The sequence below is a fragment of the Echinops telfairi genome, unplaced genomic scaffold (assembly GCF_000313985.2).
Source record: "Echinops telfairi isolate 266 unplaced genomic scaffold, ASM31398v2 ScPeMD7_16;HRSCAF=60, whole genome shotgun sequence".
NCBI classification, from domain to species: domain Eukaryota; kingdom Metazoa; phylum Chordata; class Mammalia; order Afrosoricida; family Tenrecidae; genus Echinops; species Echinops telfairi.
The window spans coordinates 5109727-5121907 of record NW_022103913.1 but is presented as its reverse complement, the minus strand read 5'-3'; the positions used below and the strand labels follow the sequence as shown (position 1 = coordinate 5121907).

The 12181-nt window shown below is 39.4% G+C and overlaps 1 protein-coding gene across 2 annotated transcripts in view; it reads left to right on the top strand.

The window, feature by feature from the left end:
* Positions 1-2315: 2315 nt before the first annotated feature.
* Positions 2316-12181, top strand: part of RASA2 (RAS p21 protein activator 2) — a 138035-nt gene continuing 128169 nt past the window's right edge. For both annotated transcript variants that reach the window (XM_004712077.2, XM_013007105.2), the window contains exons 1-2: positions 2316-2425; positions 10256-10359. In XM_004712077.2, coding sequence (XP_004712134.1) covers positions 2349-2425; positions 10256-10359 — 181 coding nt within the window. In that variant the 5' untranslated portion in view covers positions 2316-2348. The remainder of the gene's footprint in view (positions 2426-10255; positions 10360-12181) is intronic.

Genomic DNA, 12181 nt, shown 5'->3' with positions numbered 1-12181 from the left:
GTCTGAATTCATCTTGCTACTTAGCAGAAGTAAGATAGGAAATTGGCTTTATGATTCTTAGGGCAGTGCTCTTTCCTTTGTGTCAGCTACCTTGTTTTTGTGACTTAGTACACAATTATCTAATTTTAGCACTCTCACTTGTTTCCTATTGGCCCATGAGTATCTCACAAGAATTTAAGTAGCAGACTTTTTGGGTTCTTTAATAGTTACTCATTCAGCAAGTACTTCTTGAGTGCCAGCTGTACGACAGTTACTATTTCAAATTTTGAGGGTTAATATATTCTTGAGCCGCAGGAATGGAGGAACGAGAAAATAAACTTTTAAGTAAAAAAAAAATTAGCTGAGTTTCAGATAGTCATAATAAATACCTTCCCCCCAGAACAAACAAAACACACAGAGAAATAGAATATGGTAGCAGAATTACCTATTTAGATAGAATAGTCAGGGAAGCTTTCTCCAAGGAAGTGATGATATTTGAGCTGAGACTGGATGATAAGAAAGAGCTACCATGTGAGGATGTAGGAGTAGCACATTCCAGGCATGAGGTCATAAGCTTGGCTTGTGTGATGAATGGAAAGGTGAATACAGGGGTGAGTGGGAGGAGAGGAGGTCAGAGAGGTCGGCTGGGTGTCGGTTTAATAGGGCTGGCTTTGTAGGCTTTGCTGTGGAAATGTGGTTTTATTCAAAGTGAAACCATATGGTATTGGAGCTGTGCTGTGACTGCCCTGAATGGTTTTTTAGAGAATGGGCAGGTAGAAGTGACAGGTAGGAGTGCAAGCAATGGCCCCAGTTAGGAAACAGCCATGGGTTCAAAAGCCAGATGGTGGTGGCTTAGACCTGGGTGGTAACCAGGGGAGGCCGGGAAATTAGGTCTGTGATTTATTTTGGAAGGCTTTTGGATCTTCTGATAATTAAACGTGAGGTTCAGAGAGGAAGTCTGTGTTTGAGTGAGAAGATGGATAAAGAGAGGAAAACAGTGGTAGCATTTATTGGAGAGAGGACTTCTGGGAGAGGAACACGTTAGGTTAAATTTGAGATGCCTTTAGACAGTGAGAGAAACTGACTTGATGGCAGTGGGTGTACAGATAAAGAGGCAATTGGATGTTCATATTCAGTTTTGAGGTGAGGTCACTGATGCCAAGATTTTGTGGGAAAAGGGAACGTTGTTAGACCTGAGCCCTCATCTGGAGCATATAACATTAAGAGGTTATATAGGAGAGGGAGAAGTCAGCAGAGGGCCAAGGATGTAAAAGAAAAAAGAGAAATAACCTTTTGTGGCAGTCAGGGAAGAGGGCATTTTTAGGAGGAATGTTAGTGTTTGCTGTGCTAAAGATTGCTGTGAAGTCAGAGGTAGAATGAGATCAGAGAAAGGAACATTGGATTTGGCAATATAGACTGCATTGTGACCTTGGCTAGAGCACTTTCATGGGGAGCTCAGAGGCTTGGGAAGTTGAGGAAACATGGACAATGACTGGAGTGATTTGTTTTAGAAGTTTTGCCGTGAAAAGAAGTTTATAAATGGAGTGGATACTAGGAGTGGGGAGAAGTGGTGAAGGGAGATTTTTGCTTGTTTGCTTTTTAAAATTGGAACTATCAAAGGTGCATGTGCTGATGGCAGTGATCATTAAAGAAGAAAAATGGTGGTGCAGGACAGAAGGGTTAATAGTTGAGAGAAGTCTTGAAAGGAGCCCTGGTGGTATGGTGAATACTTTGCTCTTAACTAAAAAGTTGGCAGTTCACTGTCATCCAGTAACTCTGTTTCCATAAAGGTTATAGACTAGGAATTGCTCTGTCATACAGGGCTGTTAGAAGTTGAAATTGACATGATGGTACCTAACAAACGACAGCGTTCCTGAGGTGGCCTAGTGGGATGGGACAGAGAACAGAACTTCAGGGACCACCCTTTCATAGGGACAGTGATACAACAATGTAATGTGACCCTAGAGGCCCCTCCTCACTTCAGTTTTCCATACTCCTGTAGATCAAGTTAATGGTTTTCTTTCTGTAGTCACCCCCCCCCCACCATACTACCCTTAATATGTGTAGTTGGATTACATTTTTACAAAAAGGTGTAACATTGGGGCCCCTGGTGGTGTAGTGGGTTACTAGTTGCGAAGTCAACAATTTGAAACCGCCAACCACTGTAGGAGAGTGATGAGGCTTTCTACCCTCACCAAACCCACAGGGGCAGTTCTACTCTGTTAGTTGTTATGAATCAGAATTGACTCAATGGCAATGAGTTGATTGGAGTTTTAACATGAAGTAAGTGGTGATATTTGACACCAATTTCAATTTTTGTGCCAACAGGTGAAGCAAAAAATTTGTTGCCATATCTTGGACCCAACAAAATGAGAGATTGTTTCTGCACCATAAATTTGGACCAGGAAGAAGTTTATCGTACTCAAGTTGTTGAAAAATCTTTAAGGTTGGTAGAAAAATTGGTAAATTATTTTATGTATTCATAAAACATGTAATCATATATTTTAGATGTTTTTCAGACTGTAATAATCAAGACCTCTACCCTGAAACTTTTGCTTTCTGTTTACATTCTGAAGGTTTTTTTAATAACTCATTTTATTGGGGGCTCGTACAGCTCTTATAACAATCCATATATCAATTGTATCAAGAATATTTGTACATATGTTGCCATCATTTTCAAAAGTTTCCTTTCTACTTGAGCCCTTGGTATTAGCTCCTCTTTTTTCCTTCCCTCCCACCATTGTGACCCCTTAATAAATTAAAAATTGTTATTATTTTCATATCTTATACCATTCACTGTCTTCCTTCATCCACATTTCTGTTGTTCGTCCCCTTGGTGGTGGTGATGGGGGGGAGGGTTATCCCCAATCATTGCTATCAGTTCCCACATTCTCCCGCTTCTCTCCCTACCTTCTCCCTAACCTCATGGTATCGCTACTCCCATTATTGTACCCGAGGGGTTATCTGCCCTGGATACCATGTGTCAAGAGCTCTTATCTGTACCAGTGTATATGCTCTGGTCCAGCTGGATTTTTAAGGTAGAACTGGGGTCATGATAGTAAGCGGGAGGAAGCATTAAAGAACTAAAGGAATGTTGTGTGTTTCATCGGTGATATACTGTACCCTGGCTGGCTCTTTCCTTCCTTGTGACCCTTCTAGGAGGGGATGTCCAATTGCCTACATACAGATGGGCACTCCGACCTACCTCATTCGAATTGATATGATTGTTTTGGGTGTTCTGATGCCTGATATCTGATCCCATTGACATCTCATGATCACTCTGAATTTATTTTTAGAATTATAGCCTCTCCAAGTTTGACAGATTGACACAGTGGCTACACTAATGGGCTCGAGCATGGGAACAGTTGTGAGCACGGCTCAGGAACAGGCAACGCTTCATTCTGTTGTACACAGGGTTGCTATGAGTTGGAGCCAACTCAGTGGCCTCTATCAACAGTAATGACAGTTACAACAACAGAGTTAGCTGGACCCTTGATGTTCATGGAGCTGGCCTATCTACCTTATGTTCCTTCTGACAGTGAATTTGACAAATAGTCACCAGGCATTTGCTTAATGGAGTCCAGTGACCAAAGAGTTCAGTGCCTCCTATGCAGCCTACATGGATCTTGAACTATTCTCTTAGAATGTTCTTATGGTCAATTGATTAATGTTTATTAAAAGAGCCCTGGTTGCTTAGTGGTTACCTGTTGGGCTGCTAACTGCAGGGTCAGTAGTCAAAACTACCAAGCACTCTTCTGAGAAAGATGAGGCTTTTCTACTCCCGTAAAGAGTTAAAGTTTTAGAAACCCAAGGGACATTTCTAACCTGTTCTGTAGGGCCACTATGAGTCAGCATCCACTCGATGAGTGAGTTGGAATGTTTACTAAAATGAGAAGGCACAAGAATGTGCTAGATGCTCTTTATTCATATTACCATGAGCGTAAGCTATTATAAAATACATCATCTTCCAAATAGATTTGACAGAGGGCATTTCTATATATTGATTTATATGTGCTGCAAAATATCAATGCATATAGTAGATTATACAGAGGGAAATGTTATGTAAACTTTAGTTATAGCTATACACATTGAGTGACACTGGACCTGAGTGTACTGGAAGGATGCAGTCTTGCTCAGAGCTAAAAATCAAAACAAGGGCATATCAAGATGGTGGGATGGGCATATGGTGGATGGTATATTGAGTACCATGACAATGTATTTCAGGCTCTTAGGATACGTTTTTAAAAAAAATACTTCTATATAGAGGTCCTGGAGGCACAGTGTGGGAATTGTGCCCAATCTGACCCCACCACGCTGGGGTGAAATGCTAAGGGTGTGCAACAGAGCAGCAAGGAGAGCAAAAGAATGAAGTCCCGGGAAATACCAAAAATAGACTTTGAAATGACAGGACATGGCATCCCATCAGATTTGACCAGAATACATGCCTAAAGGTCAGCAAACAGACCCTGAACTATTTATAGGTTTTCTTTTTTTTTTTTGTCATTGGTTTTAATGTGTTGTTGTTTGGGTTTTTTTTTCTTTTGTTGTTTTGCTCTGCCATGTTTTTGTGCTAATTATTGTCTCTGTATGTTTATCTAGATAAGATAGGTGGGATAAACAATCCGGAGGAGAAAACAACAGGATCTATGGTTCAGGTGGAGGGGGCGGGGATATGGGGGTGGAGGAAGGAAGTGGGTGTTAACAAACCCAGAGACAAGGGAACAACAAGTGATATAAAATTGATGGTGAAGAGGGCATAGGATGCCTGGTAGGGCTTAATCAAGGGCAATGTAACCGAGAGGTATTATTCAAACCCTAATTAAGGCCGAACATAATAGTGGAACAAGAGGAAAGTAAAAGGAAATACAGTGAACCCTCGCCACTTCGCGCTTCGACTTCTGCGGCTTCACTCTATCACGGTTTTTGCGTAACAGCGCATGCTCTGTCATTACTGCCACTGATTGGCTCATACTGTACACGCTTGATGCCATAAATAATATAATAAATAATAAATGATCATTGTAATGTCCAAAATGTTTTGCTGTATTTTCCCTTTTTTGTTTAATAAATTGGGTAATACGAGTGTAATGGTGACTAAAGGGTGTTTTTTCATGTCTTCTATGCTCTAACTACGAAAATATTTGATTTACAAATAAGGACTCCTACTTCGCAGAATTTCATTTATCACGGTAGGGTCTAGAACCGATTAACCGCGATAAACGAAGGTTCACTGTACAGGTAAGAACTAGGAGGCAAAGGGCATTTATAGAGGTCTAAATATAGGCATGTACATTTGTAAATATATAACGATAGGGAAATAGATCTATGTACATATATTTATATGTTAAGTATTAAGGTAACAGATAGACATTGGGCCTCTACTCAAGTACTCCCTCAATGCAAGAACATTTTGTTCTAATAATCTGGCATTCCCTGATGCTCACCTTCCCAACACAATCACTGAAGACAAAATGGGTGCATATCAAATGTAAAGAAAGCTCATGGTGCCGGCTATCAAAACTATAGTGTCTGGGGTCTTAAAGGCTTGAAGATAAACAAGCGGCCATATACCTGAGAATCAACAAAGCCAACCTGGAGGAAGCACACCAGCCTGTGTGATCATGAGGTGTCGATGGGATCAGGGGTCAGGAATCAAGACCTGGAACAAAAAATCTTATCACCGTGAATGAGGGGGAATGCAGAGTGGAGACCCAGAGCCCATCTATAGACAATTGGGCATCCCCTTACAGACAAGCCAGTCAGGGTGCAGTATAGCACCAATGAAACATACAATTTTCCTCTAGTTCTTTAATGCTTCCTTCCCCTGACTATCATGACCCCATTTCTACCTTATGAATTCAGCTAGACCAGAGCACATACATAGGTACAGAGAGAGCTGGAAACACAGGGAATCCAGAACAGAGAAACCCCTCAGGACCCATATTGAGAGTAGCGATATTAAGAAGGTAAGTGGAAGGTGGAGGGAATAAGGGGGAACCCATCACAATGCTCTGCATATAACCCCCTCCCTTGGAGATGGACAGCAGAAAAGTGGGTGAAAGGAAATATCACTGTAAGATATGAAAAAAATAGTAATTTATAAATTATCAAGGGTTTGTGGAGGAGGGAGAGGGAAAAAAATGAGCTGATACCAAGGGCTCAAGTAGAAAGCAAATGTTTTAAGAATGATGGCAACAAATGTACAAATGTGCTTGACACAATGGGTGGATGTGAGGACTGTGATAAGAGTTGTACAAGCCCCAATAAAATGATTTTTTAAAAAAGAAAAAATGATGTCAACAAATATTCAAATCTGCTTGACACAATGGATGTATGTATGTATTGTGATAAGAACTGTATGAGCTCCCAATAAAATGGTTTAAGAAAAACAAGTGGTTTAAAATTTCCTTTAGTGACTTTTATTTCTAATTCTTTTATAATTTTTTATATGTCTATTAGAGTTCTCAATAGAAAAGGCCTTTTACAAATCTTGAATTACTTTCACAACCTCAAGTATGAATGTACTTCTGAGCCTAGTCATAAGTCACTTTTTCCTAGAGTGCTGAGTTCAGGTATTATATAATATGTTATTGATGAGACTGAGACCTCAAAAGGCTGAGTAATTTGCTTATGTAGTAAAGTTGGAAGCAAAACTGATATTGGGACCCCAAATTATTTAGTCTCATTTTTTTTTAATGTCCATTGAGTCTGTATTTTATAGTAATCGGTAATATGCACAACTAATTACAAGTTAAATACTTGTGGTCAAGTTTCTAATAACTAGTTTTGTAAATGAATAAAATAAAACAACTTTAAAAAATCATTGCCCTTTCAGAGCTTTATGTTGGGAATAGCAATGAATACAGTTTTGGGGTTTTTGTTTTCTATTTTTAAAAATATGTCTTAAATGATTTTTATAGGTGCTTAGCAAGTTGGAAAATATTGTAAGGTTGGCAATGGTAACCTGGAGTACAGCTAGACGAACTGCCTGGAGTTTAGGGGCTCCCTAGCACTTTTCCTTGTGGACTAGAGGAAAAATGTCTGTATAAACTTGGCCCACCTTGCTTTCATTATCATCTTTTCTACTTTTATGGATATTGTGGTAAGCTGTTAGGTAGGGCTTTATTAGATACCATTTAACACTTCTATGGGGTTGTAAAGTTTTTATATGGAGCCTGAGAAAGTTTCAGTAACAGGTGAATAGGAATCATGTATGCAATCTATAGCTCCTAAATATCTACCTCAGATCCTTTTAGCAATTTGAGGTGGTGTATAAGCAAACTGCATAAAGCCACCCTGCTCATGTTTGCCTTCTATCTGCCCCATGATCAAAGGTCTGTGATACCAGAGATGTTATGAAAACTGTAAATATAGTTATGGCTCCTTGCCAACCCTACTAAAACATTTTCTTTGCATGGATAGATTAACTAATATATAAAATAAAGATAGAAGTACCTGGATGTGGGGCTTGGGTTGTTGAGATGGATGACACTGAAATAAAACCCATAATCATTCACATGGTGTTTTTATTGGTTTTAGGGTGTGTTTTAAAATAATGCTTGACATCAGAACAAAAAATCTTAGCATAGTGAATGATTGGGGGAGTGCGGAGTGGAGACCCAAAGCCCATTAGTAGGCCACTGGAAATCCCCTTGCTGAGGGGTCTCGGGGAGGAGACGAGCCAGTCAGGGTGCGATGTAGCAACGATGAAAAATACAACTTTCCTCTGGTTCCTAAATGTTTCCACCCCGCTCCCACTATCATGATACGAACTCTACCTTGCAAGTCTGGCTAGACCAGAGGATGTACACTGGTACAGATAAGAACTGGAAACACAGGGAATCCAGGGCGGATGATCCCTACAGGACCAGTGGTGTGAGTGGCGGTACTGGGAGGGTAGAGGGAGAGTGGGTAGGAAGGAGGGAACCGATTACAAGGAGCTATATGTGACCTCCTCCCTGGGGGACGGACAACTGAAAAGTGAGTGAAGGGAGACATCGGACAGGGCAAGATATGGCAAAATAATAATTTATAAATTATCAAGGGCTCATGAGGGAGGAGGGAGGGGAAAAATGAGGACCTAATGCTGGGGGCTTAAGTGGAGAGGAAATGTTTTGAAAATGATGAGGACAATGAATGTACAAATGCGCTTTACACAATTGATGTATGTATGGAATGTGATAAGAGTTGTATGAGCCCCTAATAAAATGATTAGAAAATAAATAAAATAATGCTTGAATGTAGATGTATAAAATATAAAAGGGAGTCCTCATTTTATTATTGTGTAAGATTGATGTAAAGGAAAAAAAATAGCTGATACATGCCATGTCTTTGTCTAATTATTTTTGCATCTTTTTTATGTTGTAACTAATTAGATGACCAATTATTTACAAAAGCTAACTATCAAACCTTTATTTTGGCTACATTTGAAGTAAGAATAATATTGAAAGTAATGAAAGGTCAGAAAGAATTTAAGATTTTACTTTTAAGTTTTTAGCTCAGCTTCTTTTTTTTTTAGTTGTAGCACCCTTAACACTGCATTTTAAAAGTATGTTTTTATTCTTCAAACATTTTCAGGAAATATGTACTCAACAAAGATATTCACTAAAATTTCAGAGATTTATGCTTTTAATACCAAAAAACCTACTGCCATCAAGTCTATCTGACTCCCAGTGACCCTATAGGACAGAGTAGAACTGTTCCAGTTTCCGAGGCTGTAAATCTTCATGGGAGCAGACAGCTTCATCATTCTCCTTTGTAACAGCTAGTGGATTCGAGTCACTGACCTTGGGGTTAACAGTTCAATGCTCACCTGATAGTGTAATCAGGGCTCCTTTCAGGCTCCCACAGAAGAATTTAAATGTGATTAAAGTAGCATTCTTATGGAAATAAGTTGATTCATAAGAGAAACTCATCACAACCTTGAGGTAGCCAACAATTTCTTAAGATGGAAATAGGACTAATCATTAAAAATAATAATTATTTTTTACACTGATGGCCCATAGATATCCTTCAGGTCTGGAAATGAACTCACCCTCATGGTTCAACTTTCATGCAAACATTAGACATGTCTGTAAGGAGAATAGAAGGAGCCTTAGTGGTGTAGTAGTGTTTTGGGCTTTGATTCACAAGGTCAGCAGTTCAAAGCCACCAGCTGCTCCTTAGGAGAAAGATGAAGCTTTCTACCCCATAAACAGTTACAGTCTCAGAAAGCACAGGGGTGTAGTATTAAATTAAAAGGGGCACGGGGGAGGTGGGGTGCCAGCCCCACCCGCTGCTTGAACTCACTGGTTCAGTAATACTACTGGGTTCAGTAAGTACAATTGTACGGTTGAGATATATATATATAAGCGTTATATTAGAGTCATTGAGAGCATGAGAGATAATACAATAATACAGTCAGACATATTACATGGTAGCATTGCTCACCTCATTCTAGAACAGGTTTGATCATTCTGGTGTCTCATACAATAAAAGAGACAATTACTATTCTGGGAGGCATGCAAGTTCCCTGATAGCAGATAACAACCTACATCGTAGAGAAGGGTTGTAACATAGGCAATGCAAGCAATAGGAGGGGGATGACCTAGGGGTGAACGTGCAATAGTAAGAGGAGGGAATAGGGGGGCATGTGTGGCAAGATAGTAGCCTAAACTTAGTCATCTTAAAGTGGTCCCGGGCTTGCCTATGGGCACTGCTTCGAGGGAACAATAACAGAAAGGAATGGGCCCTATTTGTTGTGGGATAAGCAGTGGTGTCTGCTTGATCTAGACAGCTGATACCTCTCAGTGAGGATGACTCCCAATCCATTCTTGATGGTTGACATTAGGGAGAATAACCTCTGACCTACTTTCGCTGCCTAGTGAACAATTATTTTCCAGCTAAATCTGGCATATATTGTGGGGAGACAACATAAGAGAAATCCTTCGGTTCCTCACACAGGGGCAGTTCTGCCCTTTCCTGTGGGGTCACTATGAGTTGGTTTAGACTTTATGCCAGTGAATTTTGTTTCCTTTTTGGTATAAGGAGAATAATAACACTAGTAAGGTACTTAAACTTTGGGAAAATCAACCATTTAAAATAAAAAGGACAGTATTTACCCATCAGTTAAAAAATGGTTTGTACAGAATTTAATTGACACTGAATATTGAGGACAATTTTGAAGCTTTTCTTTATGGCATTGTAGTCTGTAGTTTAATTGATTTTGCTGGAAATGGTATTATTTGAGGATATCATTAAATTTAAATCTAATAAGCGTTCCTTTTTTTCTTCCTAGCCCATTTTTCAGTGAAGAATTTTACTTTGAGATCCCAAGAACTTTCCAGTATTTGTCTTTCTATGTTTATGATAAGAATGTTTTACAAAGAGACCTTCGTATAGGTATGTACTAATAATAATGATTATTAATAGAAAAATACAGAGTAATATGTACTCACCATTTCTAATCCTCCTCTCTAGCCTTCATGTTCATCTGACAATTTAATGTTTAAATTATGTACTGGATACTTCTTCAGTTAGGCCATCCTTGATCCCCTCACCATCATCCTGTTTGTAGCACACCGCATGGTTCTTTTCATGGCACTCAATGATGTTTGTGCATCAGTTCATTGTCTAATGTTAAGAGTTTCTGGTTGAATATGACACTTTGAGGGCTGGAACTATGACTCACTGAGTTAAGAATTTGATAAGTATTCACTGAATGATTCCAAATTACCTGTACAAAGATAGTCTTGATCCCCCTCATTGAAGTTTTTCTATAAAAGTAATCATTTGCTTTTATCTAGTCTTATTTTTTTCTCCTTAGTTGTACCCAATGACTAATAGATGTGTTTCTTAAGTAACTGTTAGAGTCCAGGATATGGTCTGCAGAACAAAACGAACTGGTGTGTGCTTGTGTCACATTCATGGTTTTTGCACCTTCTTTATATTTTAGTAAGGTAAAGAGAGGTCTTATATTATCCTCTCCTTTTAAAAAGTGCCCTGAAATCAATTCTTTCCACCTTTCCTTTCTGATTTGAAATATACTCAAGTCTCCCACTAAATGACCCTCTCAAACACTTGATTGATTGATTGAGGTTGATTCTGACACGTAGCGCCCCTGTGCAGGGTTCCCCAAACATGTCATCTCTATGGGAGTAGATGGCCTCATCTTTCTCCTCTATTTAATACTTGCACTAGTGACTAAACCACAGTTCTGCCAGAGCTCCAGTGTACGCCAGCCCCCCAAATTAAGCTTTCTTTGACTTTGTTCTCGTCCCTGCCATCTAATGCTCCCAGTTAAATTAACTTGATTGAATCTAACAGCACCAGCAGCAGCTTGTCTGTAAGGAACCCTAAGGTCCTAGTGGTAAAACTGTTTGGTTGCCAACCTAAGGTTGGTTGTTTGAACCCACCTAGCAACTCTGCCGGGGTTTACTATCAGAGATTGCAGCCTAGAGAGGCTTATTGAGCAATTCTATTTTGTCACATGGGGTCACTTATGTGTAACGTAGATGAGAGAACAATTTGGTTTGGTGGGGGTTAAGAAAGACCTAACAAGGAAAGGACAACCAGTTTCAAGAGATTGGCAAGAGAAGAGGAGTAATTCTTATCCTCATAGTTGTGCAAGCTGCTGGGCGTATAGAAGTTACTTAGGAAAGGGTGGTGGTAGGAGATAACCCTGGGCATATGAGCCAAATTGTGATGACCCTTTTAAGACCTTGCTGAAAAATTGGGATTTTAGCCTGTAGATAGTAGTTTTAGGCATTTAAGAAAGAGGAATTTAAAACTACTTGCATGTTGAATTGCATATATGTAACTTTATACACACATATGTAATCATAGGTATATTTTTCTCTATGCATATACTAACCAAAAGGGAGGGTAGTGGTTGGAATTTACCTAGAGACCTCAGAAGACAGATCTAGCAATCTGCTTCTAAAAGGTCACAATCTTGAATACACTGTGGAGCACCCAGAGTCAGAATGAGCTCAATGGTAATCAATAGGATTAATGATAACTCAAAACTAAGGACCCCTGGTGGTGCTATCGTTTACACATTGGACTGCTAACTGCAAGGTCAGCAGTTCAAGCCTATCAGCCACTCTTTTTTTTTATTATATTTTCTTTCTTTTTTTTTTTTTAACATTTTATTATTAGGGGCTCATACAACTGTTATCCCAATCCATACACACATCAATTGTGTAAAGCGCATTTGTACATC